The 24,946-nt window shown below is 32.4% G+C and overlaps 1 protein-coding gene across 1 annotated transcript; it reads left to right on the plus strand.

The window, feature by feature from the left end:
* Positions 1 to 1,054: 1,054 nt before the first annotated feature.
* On the plus strand, positions 1,055 to 6,379 carry LOC101513771 (uncharacterized). Its single transcript, XM_004514107.4, has 6 exons — positions 1,055 to 1,256; positions 1,376 to 1,426; positions 1,799 to 1,850; positions 2,428 to 2,486; positions 2,681 to 2,726; positions 6,020 to 6,379. Exons 1-6 carry the CDS (start codon positions 1,131 to 1,133, stop codon positions 6,160 to 6,162), a joined length of 477 nt encoding a protein of 158 aa, XP_004514164.1. The 5' UTR covers positions 1,055 to 1,130; the 3' UTR covers positions 6,163 to 6,379.
* Positions 6,380 to 24,946: the final 18,567 nt, after the last annotated feature.

Raw genomic sequence — 24,946 nt, forward strand, 5'->3', positions numbered from 1 at the left:
ATCATTTCTATAATAGAAATCCTCAATTAGTCAATCTCAAAGATTTTCCAGAAGGCTGGTTTTTCAAACCATATGATTTATCAAAACCCCAGCCTTACTATAAATCTATTCTTGAATGTACAGGATCTGTAACAATTCAAGACAATTCAAAAGAAGACCTAGTAGCCTATTCAACTGCCAAAATCCACAAAATCATCCCACCCTCAGAATGGGGATCAAATCTTTACACACCAAAACAATTCCCGATTGATTTCAAAACCACAGTAAACCATTGTAGGACCTTTAATTACTGGGACTATCAACAAACCTGGTACAACATTTTTCTCATTCAAAACCAAAAATTTAGCCATACTTGGCTATTTTTCTTTAACCTAACCATGGAACCTTCAAAAATTCCACAATGGTTTGCTCATTGGTGGAAATTCTTCGGCTCCATTCCAGATATCCTGAAAACGAAAGTCGAAGAAAGCTTCCAATTATACAAAACTCATTACAAACCAATAGAAAGGGAACACATTTTTCACCCCTTAATGCTATTCTCTACAAAATTCTTTCTACCATGGGTATTAGCCTGGTATTTTGACATCAATCAAAAAGAAACTCAAACAATCCTCGTAAGAAGATTCAAAGTCAGATGGTGGACAAAATTCTCTATTCCACCAAGTATCAAAAAACATGCTGTGTCGACATGGCTCCAAAGGCAAGGAATGAAGAAACCAGACCCAATGACAACTAAATTCTTGGCCCAAAAGTCATTTGCCCAAACACAACTAGCAGCGGCAAAATCCGAGGAGGAATACTTTGAAATCATGGTCCAACTTCTCAAAAGTAAAGCTCAATCATCAAAACATTCCTCAGACAACGCTTCAGAAGACTCTATCAAAATAGAAAATGAAGACGACTGTTTCGGTATCTTATTACCTATAAAATGAATGTAACGGCCCAATACTCTTGGCCCATAAAAAAAAAAAACAAAAAAACAAAAGTCTATAAAATTGGTTGTTGATATTTAAAATTGGTTCTGCGTTATATATATATATATATATATATGCTAATTAATTAATTAATTAAGTGAATCTCCTTGTTCCAACAACGCCGCTCCAAGTAGCAGCAGCGTTTCTGAAGCGAGAATGGGCACAAGAGAGGTGTACGAAGAGAAGCTGAGGAATGGAAATCTCCACCACGATCCAACCATCAACCCTGGCCTTGGTTCCGCACGTTGCCCTCGTTGTCTCTCCCTTCTAAACCCTAATTCCGTGAGTCTCTCTCTCCTTCTTTCTTTTTCTCTCGCAACGTATATGCGCCTTTTGCGAACGAGGTGTTTGATGATTTGAATCAATGAAATTGACTGTTTTTCAATATTTTGAATATTTAGGAAAGAGGTGAATGGACTATTACTCCCGTCTTGCATGGTGCCACTGCCGTCGTGAGTTTCTATCTTGAAATTTGATTCGATTTGTGTTTAGTAATCTTAGTTTTGACATTGGAATTAATATTAACAAGAATTTGGGGATTCAGTTTTATTAGTTTTGTGTTATTGACCTCAAATTCTATTAATATTCTTATCTGTGAAGCAGCGACACATATACGAATATTGGACACTGACCTTGACCTTGACTTAGGGATATGGATAATTTGAGAAAATAGAAGTGGTCGAATGTAACTACATGTACCGGTGTGGTGTCAGTGTTCAATACTGACACATGTGTGACACTTACATAGCTTTAGTATGAAGTGTCGGTGCTACATAAATTCTATTGTATGAGTTCTTTTATTGCTTATTCTTTTGGTTGAATAGGCTGGCTCGGGGATTGGTGGAATGCTTAGTGCAGTTCATGGTTTGAATAAAGGTAATTTTAGTTTGGTTTGGTTCAACTTTATGATGTATAGATTGAGTTTAAATGGAATATAGGGTCTGTTTGGATAAACAACTTCATTAAATGCTTATCATATAAAAGTTTATGTATAAGCTATTTCTATAGTTAAAGAGAGATATGATCAAATTGTTTTCATATAAGCTATAGTTTCACAAGCTATCATGAAAGTTCATCAAATTTAGCTTGTAGTTATATTATAATCTGTTTCTATAAGCTCTCCAAACATCCTATCAAGTGCTTATGCCAATGACAAACTTATGTGGACAAAAGCTCAGGCAAGCTGTTTGTTAGCCAATCCGTAATCAATGTTCTTATATAATATTATCCATATACAAGAAAGTGTCATGTCATTGTCTTTACTTTAAAATCATTCAGGTCATTTAGTTGTAGGAGTAGCTGAACATTTATTTTTCTGCTTCCTAATGCGGCATCATGCTATTTATTGATAGTGAAACTCCTTCAGCGTTGACTCTTTACCCTGTTAATGGATTAAAGCTAAATCCTAATACCAACTTTGTTTAAAATATTGCTCTTTGATATTTGGTTGCAGGGTTACCATATCTTCAAAATCGTCTGAAAGGACCGAAGTGGATGCCATTTGTGGCTGGGGTATGTTTACTGATTTGAGTTCTTTGCAAATTAGAATTGCCTAGCCTTGTGCTTTGTTGAAACTGATGTCTATCATAGTAGTTGGTTTCATTGTCTTCATGCTATTATATGTTGAGCAGATAATTCAATGATGTACCATAGAGCTAGGTCGTATTTTATAGCTGACTTTCTTCTTTTCTAATTTGTTCCCACAGATCCCTCCATTGTTGATATTTTCAGGAGCGAGTGCTGCTTTTGGAGGTAGTTCTATTTACAAGCATATTTATTATACCTTGTAGGGTCTTTAATTTTAACGTGGTCCATCGCTGAATGTTCGACAACTATGTTATGCTAGATGTAGAGTTGCTTCGTAAAATGAAGCACGAAATCTTATGTTATGTCTCTCTTGTTTTTGCTTTTTTGTTACTTAAATCACGTTCTAGAATGTTGGCCATGGTTATATACTGGACGGATTTTTGTCAAAATTTGTTTGATGGCCATGTGGCGACTGCAATGCGACTGCCGACCTACAATGGCCATGCTGTTGCACGTGCTATGGCAGAAATAACACATAAGTCAGCTTTAAGGAAAAAGCAATGATGGGAATGATTGACGTATTTTAAACCCTATTTTCTTTTCTTTACTCAACCCTAGTCATCCGGCGCGTTATCGCTCTGTTTTGCAAAATATAGTGGAAGATATCTAAACTAGTTTATAGCAGATAAATTAGTTGATAGCAGATAAGCTAACATGTTGAGATTGAAGTGTTTGGTAAAATTGGTGGTTGGATTAACTAATAAATATAAAATGACATAAAAAGGATATTTTTAATTAATAATTAAATTTCTTCAGTTAAAATAACGAGGTTAGAAATGAGAGAAAAATGTTACACTATAATCTCAAACGCTACTTTAAGTAGTATCTTAAAAAACGCTATTAGCTAATAAAAAAAATGCTATAAGCTTGTGAGAGAAAGATCACTACTATACAAACTAATATGTTGAAAGCTATATGCTATAAGCTAGTGGTTTGGCCTCGTCAAGCAAAGCCTATACCACTCTCTTCTTTATCATATTTCTGTCTTTTGATTACGTCCTCTTTTTCAGTTGTTCAATGGCTACTAATAGTGATACTTTAGGTGCATGAATTACAATATGTTTCTAGATTATTTTTCTTGAAATTAGTAATTAGTTCTTTTGTATTCTATTTTATTCTATAGTGTCTTGGTAATGATATACTTTGTGTGTGTTTAATATAGTTGCTAGTTGTTGTGCTTCGGCCATACTCTGTCATCTGCCATATTGTTATGCTGGATTTTAGGCTTGGTGTCATGAATTGGCTAGCCTATGTTTGGTATCACGGTGAATTTGTCAGAATCACGGTGTGCCACCGTGAATTTGCAAAAGCTTGAACTTGTATAGCTTTTGAAAATTACAGCGACTCATTGTGATTCTGGCAACTCTACTGTGATACCAAACATAATAACACTGACTTGAATCAATTTTATCAAAATTAAGAGGCTACCATTCACAAGGGATAGTGATGGATTGTAACATGGATCTTAAGATTCTATCTAAAATAAAAAAAATCATATATTCAAATCCATATATATATATATTTATATATGTAAGTATTAAGTAATACAAATGTTTAGATGTACCCCTGCCACAGAAGTGGTAGCCCACCAGAACATTTGAGAGGGTGATTATCACCCCTTCTACATCTTTGCCAGCAATCCTACCCTAATTTCACCAAAGCTGAGTTAATGAGTTTGATCATGATATTTTTCATGTAAAAACTTGACAGCCTTGACTTTAACATGTTTTCCTTGCCTTGTTTTTTTTACGTTTTATTGCATTTTAATTTTTACAAATAAAATTTGCAATATTAAAAATTTTATTTTCAGAACGTTTAATTGGATTATCTGCTATTTGGTAAATTTGACTTTAGTAGCATACAATGAAATTGGAACTGAAAGCACCTTACTTTCCAAAATTGATATCATTTAAGACTTCTTAGTTCTTCCCCTTATCTGTTTCCTCTCTGACGAGGACGTAATCATGACCCAAGGAAATTCATGCCACGGAATAACATCTGCCACACCAATACTTGATGCAAGTTGATCTTTGAAGCTGTGTGGCTTTGATCGAATGATCCACTGCAATAGCACCATTATTTTGGTGTGATCATCGATAACACTGCCTTTTTTTTTTTGGCTGAAAGATGGATCATCTCATTTCATTATCAATTAATGTAGCAATACAAAGTGGAACAAAATAGAAAACATGAGAACAAGAGTGAATTGAGGCCACTTTAGATAAGGTGTGAACAACCTCACACGCTCCTCTTAACAAAAACAACCTAATAACTACTCCAAGCTCCAAAACAACAGTGCTTTGCTTGTTGATGCTATCCATAACCAATTTGGAATCCATTTTGAAAAAGATGTCTTGGACATTCCAAGACTTCACCCACTTCCAAGCATAAAACAATCCCACAGCTTCACCCACTTCCAAGCATAAAACAATCCCACAGCTTCACCCTCATGAACATTGGAAGCAATGTCAAAGAACATGGTTTTCGCTTTAACAAAACAACCATGATCATCACAGTTGCAGATACCAGTACCCATCCCTCTTTTGGACCTGAAAAGATCCCATCTATGTTGCATTTCAGTTTTCCTGTTGGTGGCTTGGTCCATAATTGACTGGCAGCACCAGCTTGCACTGCTGTTCCAGAAATTCTCCTCCTGCTGGTGACTTCCTGCTGCGTGTCTAGCTCCATATTCCAATCTGCCCAGTCCACCCAAGCCCAATGAAGAATTTGGATAGGGTCCTCAATATGAGACTCCCAAACAGCCATTTTTCAAATCCTCCAAAGGCTATATACATAACCATAGTCATGTTCACTCGACGAGGTTCATCTAGACCCTCAAATACTGCTAAAAACAGTTCACAGAAGCTATCATACACTGCTATTGATATAATATTTGAAGTTCCAGATCAATTATTCATAATTTCACATTACATGGTTTTTTTAAACTCAGAATGTTACTTGGTTTGTGTTATGATAGGAACCAATCCGCACACGTAATGGCTCAATAATTGGGCCCAATCCGCAACAGTACCAGCTTCTAGAAGCAGCTGGAAAAGGGGGAATAGGAGTTAGTTGGGACCCTCCCTGATTTGGGGGGAAATTTTGTTATAAGAAAAGACGGGTTAGTGAGTTAGGCATTCAGAAAATAGTCAAGTTAGTTACATGCAGAGTCTCTCTGGTTTAGGAGCATTAACTCATGGTAGGAGTTTTCTCTGTAAACTCTGGTTCACCATTTTTCTTTCTTTTTCTTGCTGTTATCTTCCATTGTAAGAGCTGTGCTCACCACTTTCAATAAAATAAATTCCATTTTCTTGCCTTAAAATTCTGAGTCCTATCATGTTATGTCTTAATAGTTTCGAAGAAAAATATCACTTAGAGGTGTTGAAGTCTTGTAGTTTGTTGACGATTCTATGAGCTTTAAATATCCATTAGTAATATGGGTACATGTGATTTTTCAGGTTATGTGCTACCACAGTTCGCCCAACTAACCATGACATCCTATTATGCCAGCTCGAGTGCCTCACATTATGGAATCTCCCTTCTCACCAGGCATATTGAAGAGAACTACAAATCTAACACTCAGCATCTCAAGAGTCTCTGATAATGATCCCTTTCAGGTGTAATAATTGCAAGGATGGCAAATTACCCTTTGGAAATTTTGTTTACGTTATTTTTTATCTGTGTTTAGATGTACCGTCTTGTGGATGGTTAAGAATTCCGAGGTCTAAATTCTGTTTTTGTTACTCCATCTGGTAATGATTATAGTGTAAATAATGATTTATAATTTGCTTTTAAGCTGCAGTAACCCTTTTTTTTTAGTTATTTTATTCAATAATACAGTTAATTTACAAATATTGTTCTATAAGGAAATGAGTTACCATTACCCGAGATTTATTTATATATCTATGAATATGTTTCCGATGGAGCTATTCTGGTGGAAAGAAAAGGAGAATATTTCATAAAAAAAAGAAAAGAAAAGGAGACTATGGTTAAATGCTTAATTATGATGCTCCATCTATTCTTAATTATTTAATAAATAAGTATTTATTGAGAAATATTTTTGTATCTAAATATAAATTTCTATGCAAATTTGTAAATTATTAGATGTATTTATTATTTTTTATTTTTTTTTATTTTTTTTTTGTTTTAAAAGAAAAGGTAAATACCACCATAATTAACTTACACATGTGAAGTTTTAAGTTTAAATTTGGAATAAAACATTAAATATAATATTGGTATTCTTGAGTTGAACTCGAATTTTAGTACTTTCAAATCTATTTCTATTAATACTATTAATTTATTTTAAAATATAAAAGTTAATATTAAATATATTTATTATAATGAAGAATTTAGTACTAGTTATACACATTAATTACTCCATTCACTTTCATCACTCACTTTTTAATGTGGGAAATGTTAGACGGATGTTTATAAAATTAATTAAGCTTCCAAAAATAATTTTTTTTAGTCGAACACCAAAAACTAAGCAAAAGCAAATAATGTCCCGATTGCTACCCAAGAAAATTATGTTTGGAGTATGATCAACAAATCCAAATTGTGAAGGATCGCTACGTTCTGTGCTGGGTTCACATTTACTTCAGAGCACATGTGACTTGGGTAAGCTTACATGATTATTTTAGTGTAATATGGTTAGTCGTAGTCAGCAAGTTTGTTCGTTCTAGTCAAGTTTGTTAGGATACAAACCAACTATAAATGTAATCTGTTTCAGCTTAATTCAATTAACGAGGATCAATTTTTTTCATTCTCTACTCAAATCTTTCAAGCTTTCTCTATTCAAATCTGATGAGAATTGTTTAACACAGACCAAGGAATTGAAGATGATTGGTTTGGGTAAGTTGCATCATGAACTCTACTACTTGGACATGCCTCATTAGCTCGTTTTGAGGCTTTACATAAAGTGTGCCTTGACATTACTTTCGATAAGAATGCTGTTTGTGATGTTTGTCATTTGACAAAGTAGAAAAAGATATCTTATTATCCTAGTTCTAGTAGAGCATCGAGATGTTTAGAACTTTTATATATGGATTTGTGGGTTCTTTTGCTACACCTACTGTACTAGGAAATAAGTATTTCTTGCCAGTGGTTGATGATTTTAGTAGATTCACTTGGATCATTTTATTGAAAGGAAAATTGAGGCACAATTTCAAATTCAAAAATTTGTTAAATTTTCTGGAAAATTAGTTTGATCGCAAAACCAGAACACTAAGAAGTGATAATGGCCCTGAGTTTCTCATGTCTGATTTTTATGGTCAAAAAGAAATTTTGCATCAAAGGAGTTGTGTTACTACTCAACAGAATGGTGGAGTAGAAAGAAAACACCAAAGTATTTTAATGATTGCTAGATCCCTTTTGATGCAGTCAAAACTACCATCTATGTATTGGGGCTATGTTGTTTTACATGCTGTTTTTTTAATTAATAGAGTACCCTCAAATGCATTGAAAGGTGGTATACCTTTCCATTTACTTTATGGCACTTTACCTGACTTTTTTGATCTCAGAGTGTTTGGGTCCCTATGCTTTGTCTCTATATTATCTGTTGGCAGGTCCAAGCTTCCTCATAGAGCTCAAAAATTCATCTTTCGTGGATATCAAGATGGCATGAAGGGATGCATCACACTAAATCTCCACTCCAAAGCTATAGTAATTTCCAGAAATGTTCATCTCTATGAAATTGTCTTTCCTTACACCACAAGCCAAACCCACATCTCATGGACTTATCTTGATCTGACCACCACTACTACCACTAACACATTTCCAGATACACATACACCAAATAAACCTATTATCCCTGACTTTCGTTCATCACCTGCTCCTACCAGCCCACTCATCAATTCTTCTCCTTCCACCATCACCGAATCACCTGATCACCTTCACCACCACCTGCAGGCAGGACCAGACGAATGCCAATTTATTTACAGGACTATGAGTGCACCATTCTTGGCCATACCACACCATATCCCATTGCTATCATGTTGACTATGATAACCTATCTCCATCTTACCAAAAATTCTCCTTAGACATCCTTGCTTGTGACCAAGAACCTACCAGTTATCAACAAGCCAGTTAGGACCCAAACTGGGTGGCATCAATGCAAGCTGAATTACAAGCTTTGGAGGCCAATTACACCTAGAACATTGTCCCCTTGCCAGAAAGTGTCAAGCCCATAGGAAGTAAATGGGTTTACATAATTAAAAGAAAGTCAGATGAGACTGTTGAAAGGTTCAATCCTAGACTAGTGGCTAAGGGATTCAACCAAATTGAGGGTGTAGATTTCTTTGAAACCTTCTCTCCTGTAGCCAAAATAATAACTATTAGCGTTGGCAGTTGCTTAAATCAACAAATGGATTGTGCAGTTTTACATGGTGACTTGAATGAGGATATCTATTCCTCAAGGTTTGCACAATGTTCCTGGTCAACATGTATGCAAGCTTGTGAAGTCACTGTATGGTCTCAAGCAAGTAGGAAATGGTATGAAAAATTGTCCAATTTCCTCACTTGTTCAGTTTTTCGACAAGCTAACTCTAATCCTACTCTATTCACTAAAAGCACTGGTTCCTCCTTTACTTTGTTTTCGATCTATGTGGATGACATTCTTTTGGCAGGAGATTCTATGCTTGACATTGAGTCCTTCAAAACTGACCTACACAATGCTTTTGGCATTAAAAAATTGGGACTTTTGAGGTATTTTTTAGGCACTGTAGTTGTTCACTCTTCTCAAGGTATACTTCTCTGTCAAAGGCAATACTGTCTTGACCTACTCAAAACTTCACGACTTCTTGTTTGTAAACCTGCCACTACTCCTATGGACCCCAACACAAGATTGAGAGTTGATGATGGTGATCCATATGATGACACACCTACTTATAGAAGATTGGCAGGATTACAAGGGTTGACATTGCATATCCTGTCCAACAGCTTAGCCAGTTCCTTGACAAGCCAATTGTCACAAACCATAAGGTTGCACTGAGAGTTCTTCGATTCTTGAAGGGTGCCTCTGGTACATGCTTTTTCTTTCTGAGAAATTCCTCACTACACCTCTTGGGTTACCATGACACTAGATGTTCCATATCTGGATATTTGATTGAAATGATGATATTTGATACAAAATTTATGTTTGTAAATTAAAATATCGATTTTTATGGTAAAGTTGTTACTGTTGTTACTAATCAAAAACTGACGATAGATAGTTTTGAAGATGATGTTTGATATTATTATTATTATTATTATTATTATTATTATTATTATTATTATTATTATTATTATTATTATTATTATTATTATTATTATTATTATTATTATTATTATTATCACAGTAAAGAATTTCTCAAATCAAGCTCGAGGAGCCTATGTAAGAGTGTTTTTTTACTTACACACGTTGCCTTGTTTATGAGAAACGCCTTGTGGACGTATCATATAGACTTCTTCATGAAGCTCACCATTTAGAAAGGTATTTTTTACATCTATTTTAGAAATATTCCACTGACAATAGTGGTCATCTTGGCTACAGGAGCAAAAATTTCTTCATAATTCATACCATATTGTTGAGAGAACCATTTAGCAACAAGACGTGTTTTGTAGCGCTCAACCAACCTATCAGACTTAGTTTTGATCTTGTATACCTAATGAGACCCAATAGCACGGTTTTCAAGTAGAAGAGGTATTAATTCTCAAGTATCTGTTTGTACAATTTAGAGAACACTTCTGTCAAAGAGGGTCAATAATAGCCTCTTTATAGGAAGAGAGCTTAGACAAATTGTTAGACAAACTGTGAATAGAGGTTAAGAAAGAAACAAACGAAGTTGAGTAAGTGAAATAGACCAAATCAGGTAACTGAGTAAACTTACGGTGGCGAAGAGAGGTAACGAGGAGGCAAAGGCGGAGACAAAGGATCAACAATTGCGGAAGGTGGTTGGACAGTCGGGAGGACAAGAGCGATGTCATCATGTGGAGTAGTAGTATTTGTAAGATTCATATTTTTCTCTATTATTAATAGTGTGAAATTTATTTTTATTTTTTTCAATAATTTATAATGTGGTTGTTATTATTTTATTCTTTATTCAATTATCAATTTTGAAAAGTATATAGGTGTATAACATGATTTATTTAATTTGAATTAATATTTTTGCTAAGAATTTGAAAAAATGCTTATAATAATGACACAATTTAACTATTTTTAGAAAACAAAAATAATAAAGATATTTTAAATTTGTCAACCGCCCAAATGTTAGTTAGTGAGAAAAACCAAATAAATCTCAAGTTGGTTATTAAGTTAGGTTAATAAGAAAGAAATAAAAAAGATGTAGATGTCCCTAGTTAATAGCTACTGTAGGTTAAAAAAAAAATATCGAATCTTAAATAGTGTGCGAGATAGGGGATAGAAACATCAGCCACGATGAGAGAAAAAAGTAAAATCGGTTTCGGTAGTCTATTATTGTGCAAGGAACTTATGCCAATTATGTTCAAATTTTAGTATGTTACCTCTACCTTTGAATTTGACATATTAATATAATATATTAATATTTTTACTTTCTTTCGCTAATTCAATTTGATAAAATCTTTGATTTTGAAACGATAATTTTTTATACAAAATTTATGTTTGTAAATTAAAAAATGGTTCAAATATCTCTTTGGTCCCTGCAAATATACTACTTTTTAATTTTAGTCCTTGTAATTTTTTTTTTTTTGTCTCCGTAAAATCCGAGATCAGTTTTGGTCCCTTGAAAAAGAGCTCGTAAACTGCCATGACATGTGGGCCTATAAATACACACCAACCCATCATCTTTTATGATATATATTAAAAATTTAAATATTTTATATTATTAATTAATAAATTTATTTATTGATGATTTAATAATTAGTGTTATTTTATAAATAAAATACAAATAAAAATTAAAAGAAAATGTTTTGGGGTTTTTGGAAAAAAAACTTCGTTCTTTTAATGTTGATTTGACGTTATGGACCAAAGTCCATCGTCTCTAATTTTAAAGGGACTAAATCCAAATAAAAAAAACTTATAAGAACTAAAATAAAAAAATTGGTATATTGAAACGGACCAAATACATATTTAAACCTTAAAATATTAATTTTATGGTAAAGTTGTTATTGTTATTACTGATCAAAAAAAGTGATTTTTAGTAAATGACTTTATGATAATGGATAATTTTGAAAATGATGTTTGATATTCTTATTATTATTATTGTGTAAGAAATCATTTTTAGTTTTAATAGCAAAATTGTGAAAAATTGTTAAGGTTAAAATGATCACTTTGTTTCTTCTTGGAGTTATGGCTTATTTGAAGACTTGACTTCTTTAATATTTTTGTGTTATAGGACAATTAAAAAAGAAAAAAGAGAAATACGTTTTATTTCCTTCAAAGAAAGTTTTGTAGCTTGTTGATTATGCTTAAAACTGAATTCCTTTTATTTTCTAAAATTTATTTGGGAATTTATAACATAAAGTGATCTCAATGAAAATTATATTATTCGAAATTTTTTGATTCATAACATTAATCGGTTCGAGTTTCATATTTTAATGATTAATCGGTTCTAAGTAGTAGTTTCATGGTATGTGTAAATCGTGACAATCTTATAAAGACTAGAACGTGTTTTAATCAATAGAAATCGTTATTGGTTACAATCTTAATTTTTTTTGGTTAAAATTTTATTTTGTGATAGTTTGAGTATTGAAGAAATTTTTAGAAATCTTATTAATGTTAATTATAATAGTTTTTCTAGAAACAATAAAAGTGTTGAAAGTTATTGTTATGATTATTTCTTCTAGAAGGCTAAAATTATGATTTTTATGATACAGTTGTGTGGATGTTGTGTTGATTTATAAAATAAAAATAATTTTATGATAGAGTTGTTAATTTATTTGTAATAATTAAAATGGTTTTTGTGTTGAAGTGTCTTTAACTTTTATTGTTAAATTTTTAGAAGTGAACTAAGGAAGTCTTAGGATCCTTCATGCTTGTTATATTAGAATATTGGTTCAAAAGAAACATTTGGAAAATGACATTTTTCTTTTCTTTTATTGGATTTTTCGTGAGGCACTTGTGCCAAATATAGACTCAAAATCTCTTTTTATTGTTACTTATTTGGGTGTTTGCTAATTTGAGAGAATTGATATCTTTAAAAAATATAAAAAAATGGTGAAAGTGTAACGTATTTGGAGCAAAGACCCTTGCATAAAAACCTTAATAACGACACTCATAACAGTAAGGACATCACTTCATTCGCTTTCCTACTTGTATTATATGTGATATGAATGCCCTGTGATTTTATTTATATATTGGTTTTGTTTGTACTATATTCAAAATATGTGTGATATATGAATTACATGTTTATGAGTGAAATTTTGATATTAAACAATTTGCGTTTTTTGATTGGTAACAAGTGGTTACTCAAGGTAATAACTTTGTGTCTAAACTAGGTTGGTTTAAGATAAGGTTGAATGGTTTTGGACAATCTGATTGAGTGATCTATTTTTTTCCTTAAGGTGATGACATTTATGCATGCATTGGTGGCTTGGACTTAGTCACGAGTACATGACCACAGTTCCGTGAAAAGACAATGTAATTAAAAAAAAAAAAGATACTCAACGATAGGGTATTGAACATGAAACTCTGAAGATTATTCGTCAAACGGTGGGATATTGTCCAATGGTGCGACTCTTTACTCTATGAGGTGGTGATATTCCAGAATCATGCATTGGTATATTGTCTAACAAATAGAATTGGGGCATTTTAGTTGATTTATATCTTTGGTGCATTTGGGACATATTGTTTAATTATATTTTTGTTATAATAAATATATATGCATGCTTATTTGCTATGTGTTTGTTATTTGGAGATGACCCTTACATTTGACAAGACGACACATATAGTGTTATTTGAACGAATAATGTCACAGGCTAAATAAGAGAAATGCAAAGAAGTACAATAACATGCAGTTGGAGACTCCGAGATACTTTTGTACTGGTGTTAGACTTGTTGAGAGAGTTTTCCACAAGCGTATAAAGTTATGACCAGTTATGATTTATTTTTGGGTTGTATAATGCCAAAAGTTTGGCTTTAAGAGTTTCTTTTGTTTTACATATTAAATTTACTTTTTGTAATTGCCAATACTCTGATTCATTATTTTTGAAAATACAATTGAAAAAAATTATTAATTGGTTTTAAAGTAAATGAGTATTTAAGATAATCTTATATAAAAAAAAAAAGAATATGTATCTTTACGTTTAGAATTTTGTTAGTTAATGTCTCAAAACTTAATGAGAGACTATTTTCTCCTTTTCGATCTCCTTCAAGAGATTCATTCTTTTAGACAAGGTGAGCAAACTGTCAATGACCACTTTAATCAATTAAAGATTCTATGGGAAGATCTTGAAACTTTATGCCCTCTACCGCATTTCACTTATGGAACTCTTGACGATCTCAAACAACAACGTGAAAAAGACTTTGTTATTTGTTTCTTGAAAGGGTTAAATGATAAATTTACAACGATTCATACTCATGTTTTGATGCAACAACCATTCTCCTCTATTCGTAAAACCCACTACCTTGTTTTACAACAAGAATAAAAAATTGGTACCAACATCTTAGGCGAAACCCCTCAAATTTTGAACACCAATAATAACGGTGCGTGTGGAAATTCTTTTCAGTTTCGAAATTCTTATCAACAAGTTTATGGTCGTAGCCGTTTCAACAATGATTGTCAAAGACGACACACTAACAACAACAACAACAACAACAACAAAGTTTACAATTTCTATGGTAAATATCCACATTGTAGAAACCTTTTATTTTAAATACAGATTTCGTCCGGATTTCAATTTTCGTTATAAAAATCCTGCTATCAACAACATTGAAGCTAACACCTACGATGACAATGAATCTTGTGATCCACCTTTGCCAATAATGCTCAACCCAATTTTGAGTATCTCATAACCCTAAACATGTATCTAAAACTTGTGGCTTTGCTTAATAAACATGAAGACAACACTTTTCATGCCAACAAAGGTAATTTGTTTGAAGAAGTATGACCCTTACTTGTTTTGCTAATATAACAAAATTATTTTGTGGAAACAATTTAAAGCACTAACATTCTATTTAAATGTGAAGCTCCCAGACCAGGTTTATTCTATATGAGTTTATATTGGATCATCTGATGATTGAACTAAGTTAAAGAAACACAAAGACTCCACCCTAATTTGCGTATTCTGAGTCTGATAAACGTGCCTATGGTGATTATGTTTATCCAGCAATGCTCTTATATGTTTGGCTTTGATGACTACAACATGCATCTGATCACTTTGCCTCTGAATAAGCAAGTGATCATATGCCTCTTATAAGTGTGACAAGTAAGTAATTGTTTGCCTCTAATAATCACATCAAGCATCTGATCGTCTGACATTATTTAAAAGTCAACGATCTAATAAATTGTCAACACTCTAGATAATGAATGCTCTGATGAAAAGTAAATGCTCTGAAAAGTCAACACTCTAAAGAAGACAAATTTGTACATGCTTTGCTCAACGCTCTGAATCCTTTATTTGTCTGAAGGTCTGTGACGTACTATGATCATGATATCCTCTACTCTTTTTATTTCCATGTCAAGATACACAAAATCAATTACAACGACTATTTCTAGACGAGGTTTAATGACGAATCAATCTCTGGATATTTGATACGAAACTTTATAATACATGCTGATTTGTTGCAATTAGGACAATGACTCGAAACCCAAAAGTTTTCTATAAAAGGTGTTGCAACTCTCATTGAAGCACATAACAACAACACACTACAATAGGAAAAATACAATCATCTATGAACTCTTGCTCTTTATCCTTTGTTTTTTCTAAGTATTGAGAAATAGTTTTACGCGATTATGACTTTGTATACACCTTCTTGTGAGAGTCATTCAGAAATCCTCAAACCCTTTGTTTTTGTAACCTAACTAAGTAGTGATTGCATTCCTCAACAGTTTGACTGTACTAAGTTAGAAAGTTAAGAAGACTTGAACCCAGTCATGTCGACTAACATGTGTTTAGTGGAAGTGTAATTCAGTTGGTGAATTAATGAATTAAATCCTTTAGTTTGAAGGGATTAGACGTAACATGCCTCCTCTATTTGATGTAGAAAGATTCGAGTACTGGAAAGACAAACTCATAAATGTATACATCTCACATGATCTTGAACTTTGGGACATCATCAAAGATGGCTATGAGGCTCTAAAAGACGCTGTTGGTGTTGAAATATCAATAACTAATCTCAACACTGATCAAAAGATACAATACAAGATGCATCACAAAGATGGAACTTTCATGATGAATGTTATCACCTGCAAAGAGTTCAAAAAATGCAGCAACAAAGAGTATCTTTGATGTTTTGATTCTCAACTATGAAGGAAATAAACAGGTACATGAAGTTAAGGCAAATCTACTTGTCAAGATGGTTGAATTCTTCTAGATGGATGAAGATGAAGGCATTTAAAAAATGTTTTCTAGATTTCAAACACTAATCTTTAGGTTGAAGATTCTCCAAAATAGTTACGCTACCTTTGACCACGTCAATAAGATCCTCATAAATCTCTCTAGCAAGTGGAGACCAAAGGTAACAACAATTTAAGAGGCTAAACATCTAAACAAATTTCCTCTAGAAGAGCTGATGAGTTCATTCAGATCCCATATGATTAAATTGGTTGAAGATAACCTCATGAAGAAGTTAAAATCCTTAGCTCTCAAGTCCTAGGGAAAAAAGGCAAACTCCAAGGCCTTACAAGCTATTGAAGACCTAGAGGAAAGAGAACCAGACAATGAGAGTGAAGACTCATATGATAAAGTGTTGTCTTTCATCTCAAGGAAAACTCAGTGCATGTGGAACAACATAAAGAAATCATTTCCAAAAAAGAGAATTTAGACGATCCCAAAACAATAGATTAAAAGATGAAAAATTAGACAAGAAAAAAATCATCTTCTATGAATGTATAGAGTCAAGACATTTCAAATCAAAATGTCAAAATCTTGTGAAGGGAAATTCTCAAAGAAAATACTTCAAGGCAAAGAAGAAAGGTCTTATGACTAATTGGGAGGACTTTGATGAATCATCTGATGAAGACAAAGTGCATGCAAACACGATTCTAATTGGCAGATACATACTCTAACTTCAATTATGACGGTTAGTCTATTGATGAAGAAATTGACATATTATTTTATCTATCTCCTAAGGAACTTATATATATGTTAGATGAGTTTCTCAACAAGAATCATAAATTTTCATCAAAATTGATATCTCTCAGAAAAACTCATGACATCTTATTAAATAAATACAATTCTCTTGAAAGAAAATCTTTTAAAATTTCATTGGATATAGTTTGTAACTCTATTAAACAAGAACATGTTTGGGTGTGCTCTTATTTTATTAGGAGGAACAACGCGTTTTTTGTAGGAGCACATATCTTCAGAAGAGGTGGTATAAATATTAAATGGAAAAAATACAAAAACAATTAAAATAATAATAATAAATATTTGATGCGAAATGGGTGTAAGTGTTAGGGTGATGGGGTGTTAGGTTTAGGTATCAAGGTGTTAGGATTTATGGTTTAGGTGTTTAGGGTTTAAGGAGTTATGGGGTTAGGGTTTAAGGTTTAAGGTTTAAGGTTTTAGGATGTCAAACTTTAGGGTATTAGGGTTAGGGTTTTACGGTGTAAGGGATTTAAGGAGTTAGGGTTACGGTTTACGGTGTTAGGGTTAGCGTTTATGATGATAGGGTTTAGGGTAATGGTTAGGGTTAGGTTTAGAGTTAAAGGGTTTATGGTTAGGGTTAGGGTTTAGGGTTTAGAGTTTATGGTTAATGTTAGGGTTATGGTTTGGGGTTTAGAGTTTAGAGTTTAGGGTTAGGATTAGGGTTAGGGTTTATATTTTAGGATGTTAGGGTTTAGATTGTTAGGGTAAGGGTAAGGGTTTAGAGTTTAGGGTTTATGGTTAGGGTTTATGATTAGGGTTTAGTGTTCGGGGTTTAGGGTAATGTTAGGGTTAAGGGTAAGGGTTTAGGTTTCAGGCTTTTGGGTTCTGGTTTAGGATTTAGGGTAAGGTTTAGGGTTTAGGGTTTGGGTTAAGGTTTGGGTTTATGGGATGCATATGCAAGAAGTATACGAACAACTTCTAACCTTGTAACTGGAGCAAAAGTTTTATAGTAATCTATACCTTCTTGTTGGTTATAGCCTTGAGCAAATAATCTTGCCTTGTTCTTTATAACCTTACCTTCTTCATATAACTTATTTCTGAAAACCCGTAATGTACCAATGGTTGTTTGATTCTGTGGATCAGGTACCAAGGTCCATACCTCATTTTTCTCAAACTGCGGCAATTCTTCCTTCATGGCGCCAATCCAAGATTGATCAACTATGGCTTCTTTAATTGATTTTGGTTCAATTTGAGATATCATTGCCATGTTGTTTTCATCATTCTTGAATGATTTTCTTGTTCAAATCCCATCAACTGTTTCTCCAATGATTTTTGTTTGAGGATGATCTTCAATTGTTCTTCAACTTTTTGGTGGAGAATGAAACGGAGAATGTTTATCAATCTCTGTTTCATGTAGTTTGTTTTGTTGTTGCAGACTAGTTTGAATTTCTTCTTCCTCATCCTTTTTTCTCATATCCAAATCATCAAACTCATGAAATAATATATACATACTGATTTCGACAACTTTAGTCCTTAGATTAAACACTATATAGCCTTTATAATCGGTTGAATAACCTAAGAAGATTTCTTTGTCTGATTTTGCATGAAATATTCCAAGAACATATTTGTTGTTTAAAATATAACAATAACATCCAAAAATGTGAAAATAAGAAATGTTTGGTTTCCTGTTTTTCCGAACTTCATATGGGGTTTTGTTGATGATTTTTCTTATGGACACACGGTTTAAAATGTAACAAGAAGTGTTAAAAGCTCCAGCCTAGAAATATCTTTCAACATTAGATTCTTCCAAGATAGTTTTTTTTCCATTTTTTGTAATGTTCGATTTTTTCGTTCAACAACTCCATTTTGTTGTGGAGTTCTTGTACATGATAGATTATGAGAAATTCCAAGTCCATCAAAGAATGTTTTAAAATAGGCATTTATAAATTCTCCTGCATGATTACTTTTTACAAAAATGATGTTGGATTCATTTTAATTTTGTACCTTTTTGCAAAAGATTTTAAATGCATAAAATGCATCATCTTTTTGTTTTAATACCCAAGTGTATCTTGAGAAATTGTCAAGAATAACAAAACCATATTTCATTCCTTCTAAACTTGTTGTTTTGATTGGCCCAAAGAGATCCGTGTGAAGCAATTCAAGAGTTCTGTTTGTAGTTTCGAAATCTTTTGAATAAAAACTGCTCTTGACTTGCTTTCTTTTTGCACAAGCTTCACATATTTTATCTTTATCAAAATTGAGTTTGAGTAATCCTCTAACAAGATCTAGTTTTGAGATTTTTGAAATTGTTTTCATACTTATATGTCCAACCCTTTTATGCCATATCCATTTATCTTTATTGATTGACATAAAACATGATTCATCAGGTAATTCTTCAAGATACATGACATATAAATTTTTCTTTCTATTTCCAGAAAAAAGAATTATGGAGATTGATAATGAACTTCTACAGAATTATGGAGATTGATAATTAATTGGAGTTTCAGTCTTTGAACTTTCTGGAGATTGATGATCAATTTGGAGGTTCAGTGTTGATCATTCTGGATGACTTCCTGATTAATTTGGATGTCTTGTACAAATCAAGATTGATTCACTTTCTTGACAGTTAAGTTGGAAAAGGTTCATACTTGTTTTAACTTGCTTGATTCATGACCTTTTATCTTAGTGATTCAAATGCTTTCTTTGATTAGAATGGATCCTACTTGATAACATTAACATGAAATTTTGAGGCATAATCTTCTTTGAACTACTGGAGATTGATTGATCTTGAGGCTGTGATGATCAGTCTTGATCATGGAGAACATTCTTCGTTTTTTCCAGAATGTTCTCCTTTCTTTATCTGTTCAGTTTTTATCTGATTTCTTTGCTTTTCTTGATTCCTATCTTTGAATTAATTCACTTAAAAGCACAAGTTAAATTAACATAACATTTTAGAATCATAATTAACATTATTAATTAACCTTTGCTTATTTTCATCAAAACTTTAATTTGAGAGTTTGTCTTAACAGTAAATAGTCGTTACGGTAAGATTTTAAATCGTATCACCCAATTTCTTATTAATTGGGTAGCAATGATACATTGCTAGATGTCTCTCATTGTTTATAATATTTATTAATAATTTAATATTTTATGTTATTTAAATATTTTTTTTATTATTGCCAATAAAATTGTAGACTATAGTGTCACACTATAAAAAGGTTAAATCGGAAAATCATAATTAAATTAAAGAGTTAATTAATTAAATTAGAATTTAATTAAATAAAATTAATTGGCCTTGTAGCATGCAAGATCCACTATGGCAGTAAGGTAGAAGTGAGTAATATAATATAATTTGAATTTTGATCAGTTTCATTTTACTGAAATTAATTTAGCTACTAAACATATACTACATTGAAGTAAAACTAAGAATATGAGACACACAAACCAAAGTGACACTGAAAAACAACTAAAGAAGGAAAAGAGTTCAGAGGAGTGAGGGAACAAAATATTGATGTATAAATATATCTTGTCATATCATTAAGTCACTATGAGCCAGATTGATTTCAAAGATTGCATATAACATAATTAAATTTATGGCAGAAAAAATTTGAGAAGCAGGAAAATCAGAAATGGACAAAGAGAAGGAAATTTTTTTTTGAAACAAACTAACCTATACCTCTCTCGGGGTATTTTAGGATCAAAGTCTGTCAGGGTATCTTTGAGACTAGAGTTGGCGATTTCGAAGAGTTTAGACGAAGAGACATCAAAGAAAATGAATTCCTAGAAGATGATTTTACGAATTGTTGGAGGAAGCCATTAAAAAATTAGGGATTAGAAGGATTAAAAGAGGTAAAAATTATTTAGAAATTAAGTAGAGGAAAATGAGGTGAAACATAAAAATACAAGATAACTCTCTAACAGAGGCGTACACATTAGCTTTTTTGTGGAGGTGGGATATGTTTGCACATGTGGAAGGAATGACTATGAGGTGGCAGAGAGTTTGTTTTAAATATATATAATAGATATGAAAAAGTCTTTCAACAATTTCTTGCAAACGACAAAGATTGAAGCAGACAAGCTTCTATGATCTATGGTGTTAGCAAAAACAATAAACGTGTTATTGGTTTGAAGAACTAGATAAAACTCCTAAGGTTATCTTACTTGATACAATTTGCGTATATTGCTTAAAGAAATTTCATAATAAAAAGACTTTTCCAATGCAACAAACATAGAAAGACAAGGATAAAATAATCTATTTTGTAGATATGCTTATCAACAAAGTTAAAACACCAGTCATGGTACCTGGATAGTGGATGCTCACGACACATGACATAAGTTTACAACAAAGAATAAAGCCCTATTCTTAATAAGACTCCTTATGAATTATGAAAATGAATAAAACCCAACATTTTATACTTTCATCAATTTGGTTGTATATGCTATATTTTGAATACCAAAGAGAACCTTGACAAATTTGATTCAAGATCTCAAAGTGCTTGATAGCATTTCAGCAAGTGTACTGAATCTTTGCAAGTAATAATTAAAACGGTAGTACCGAGTTCGAACTCAAGGATTGCGTTTTACTATCGAATTATATTTAATTACTGAAATTGAACAAAAAGTTTCTGAATTGATTGAAATAATATTTGAAATTAACAACAGTAATAAAATTGATCCTTTATAAATTGAGAAAAATGTCAGGGATGAGTTTCACTTCGAATCCAACCTTGGTGTCTAATTTGTTCCTAGTTATTGAATTCCTTTATTGAATTATTACCGAATTCTCTTTATTGTTCTTGCCCTAATGTCTTAGTGACAAAACCTTTAATTCCAAAGTAACCCCTAATTCCTTAGTAGATTTAAGATTAGAATTAAATATTATCGTGTAGAAATTCTCTTGTAAATTATTGCTTTGCAACTAATTTAATTGGTTTCATGACCTGCACCTATGTCTAGACTACAAATTCACGAATTTCTCATCTCAAGCATTCGTAAAGTCCTTTCCATTTCAAAATATAAATCGTAGAACATTTTAATGTTGATCAAGCAATAAAAAGCATTAAGCACAGAGATGAGAAAAATAATTCAATAAACTCATTAATATAACTAGAAATCAAATCATAAAAATAAGGGTTTCATCTTGTTATACTCATCCCTAACTAATAGGGTTTAGTTACTCATGACAGAGATAAAAAAGATAGAGATTATAGAAGAATTACAAGAAGGATTCATGAATGATTCTTGATAAAACTGCTCCAATGATGTTAGAAACGGTCGTCTTTGAGTTTCTAGGGCACAAGTCTCCCAACTTCCCAAGAGTAAAAAAGATCCCTAAAACAGTGAAAAATTGCGATTTTATAAATGCTGATGCGCGTCGCGCGCCCCAAGCGCAGGAAACGCACTCCAGGCGTGCCTGGACAGTGCTGAACGGTTGGAAATGCGCCCAGGCGCGGCTGACGCGATTCAGGCACACATCATCTACTATCTGACAAATATTGAATTTTACTCCTTATTAGAGTCTGAATTTGGATCCAGTGTCTGCATGAAAGTTGTAGCTATGGATCGTATCTTTCATTCGCACTTGGTTTGACTCCAATTGGACATCTACAACTACAGATATGACTGAAATACTCCATATAGGTCATGTTGATTTCTCATCAAAATTCAGCACTGCACTAAAACAAAGTAACAACGCAAAACTTCGAAAAATCTCTACTTAATCAAGGAAATAAGAACATAAAATTTTATTAAATCAAAGAACTAAAATCAACAAAATATATCAAATAACTCCTTAAATTAACTAATGGTTAAAGATAAATAAAACTAAAATCAATGAAAAATATGCATATGATGAAGAGTCGTCACAACCCCAAACTTAATCTATTGCTTGTCCCCAAGCAACAATTATTTTCAGATTTAGTACAGTTAAAAGAAAACTTAAACTCAATTTCTCAAATCAAATCAAACTCAATTTCTCAAATCAAATCAAACTCAATTTTGAAAGTTTTAGCTACTACAAAACATTCATCATGCTTCATGGTTGCTTAGAAAAAAAAAAAAACACAATTTGTACACTTTAGCATTCATTTATCAAGTTCAACTCTCTCTTCACATAATCACAAAAGTTTATCTCAAGTGTTTAGAAAGGATTACGAATTTATCACTCAAATCCTAGAACATGCATCACGCTACCATAGACTTGAAAAAATTATAGTTAGCAATCACAATGTAGTAAACACATACACTTTGGGAAGACTTTCGGGTTGTAATGGGGTTTAGGTAAGGGTATGACATTTTTGGATTGTAGGCTTTACTACTTGGAGTTAGGCATACATTTCCAAATTATTCTACCACTTTTAATTTTCTTCACATTTTTCATTGTGGAGATTCTCTAACATTGACAAAAGAACTAAGAAGATATTATTTATTAAAGCACACAAAAAAAAAAATTCTTTTGATTTTTTCTTTTTCTTTTGATTTTTCTTCTTCTTTTTTTCTTTTTGTGAGAATCACCACCCCAAACTTAAAAGGTTGCTATCCCATGAGAAACCCCAAACTTAGAACTTTATCAAGAAAATAAACTTTTTTTCTACCTAACTCCAAGTAAGGTGATTTAATTAAAGTCAGGTATTTGCCTTGTAATGTGGCTAGTAACCGAAATAAAAGGGCAAGGCTCAAAAGGGCTTGCAAAGGACAAAATTTTCATAGGATAGTTAGAAAGGCTCAAACGACCAAACAAAATTTCCTCAGTGTATGCATAAATTACAAGTGATGCAAGTCAGAATTAGTACAAGTTCTGAAAGGATAACACATGTCTGGGTAATCACATAACAAAGAATTAAAGAGTTTAGGCTCAAAAACTCACAACTAGGATAATAAGAAAGACTATGAACTATCTAAATGATGTCAAACATGCCACTAAAAAATTTATTTAGTTTTTATTTTTATTTTTAAAAAACACGAGTGAGACTTCGATAACCAAGGAGTAATCAACAATGCATACATTAGTGAAACTTATCGAATTGAGCAATGATATGAGCAAAGAAATAGAGTTTAAAATTTTAAATCCCAAACATAAAACTTAAGACCAATTGCAAGTTGTTAATAATTTTTCGTCATAGTGCATGTTTACACATAATTAGAAAGAAACAAATTCAAATAACAAAAATAAGATTGCAAAAAATAAAAGTTACCTCTACATGTGGGTTGCCTCCCACGAAGCGCTTCTTTAAAGTCATTAGCTTGACGCCTCAACTATTGTCAAGGTGACATATATGACAAGAAGAACACATCATCCTTCTTTTTCTTTTTGTTTGGTAGAAATTCCATGAACCTAAGAAATAAAAGATGTTGTTTCCATGTCCTTCTCAATTGGACATTGATGAACAAGGCATAGATTGAATCTCCAACTTTATCAATCTCTTCTTTTTTCTTTTCCTCGTTCGTCTTTTCCTCTTACTTATCTTCTTCTACCACAAGAATGAAATTATCTCCAATCTTCAACTTCTCCTTCATCTTCTCAAACTTAACCACTTGCTCAAATAACCTCTCACATTGATTTTCAAATCTTTCAATTGAAACCATGTTATTCTTCATGAATTCAACTAAAACGTCTGTAACGTCAAAGTCTTTGTTATATGATTTCTCTGGATATAATTTTTGGAGGTAGAATTTGTTCCCAATTGATCTTTTTAATGTAACACTCGTCGTTTTCTGTGACTTTGAAAAAAAAATCTTCATATTCTACTAGTTCGGCAAGGTCATCAGCACAATTTCCATTCTTATGTGCTTCTCCGCAAAAGTCACACCTAAGAGGCTGCATCAGAGGGATCTGAGGGTGATATTTTAAAAATGTATAGCTCAAGATTTGGCCCTCAATCATGCGACATATACCCAATATAAGACAAGTATCACACTCTTCATATAATTGTAGTAGAATATCATCATTATAATCCTCGATGCTGTACAGCGAATAGTTATCTCAAATAAAGAAGAGACAAACCACTCGACATGACATTAGCAAGTTCAACAAATAAAAAATAATATAAAATAAAATCAAAAACTTTATTGCAAAGTAAAAAATTTTAATTAAGTAAATAAATTAAATTCAATAGTGATATGGCAATCCCCGGCAATAGCGCCAAAAACTTGATAGCGTTTCAGCAAGTGTACTGAATCAT

This window comes from Cicer arietinum, chromosome 4 (assembly GCF_000331145.2).
Source record: "Cicer arietinum cultivar CDC Frontier isolate Library 1 chromosome 4, Cicar.CDCFrontier_v2.0, whole genome shotgun sequence".
Taxonomy (NCBI): Eukaryota; Viridiplantae; Streptophyta; class Magnoliopsida; order Fabales; family Fabaceae; genus Cicer; species Cicer arietinum.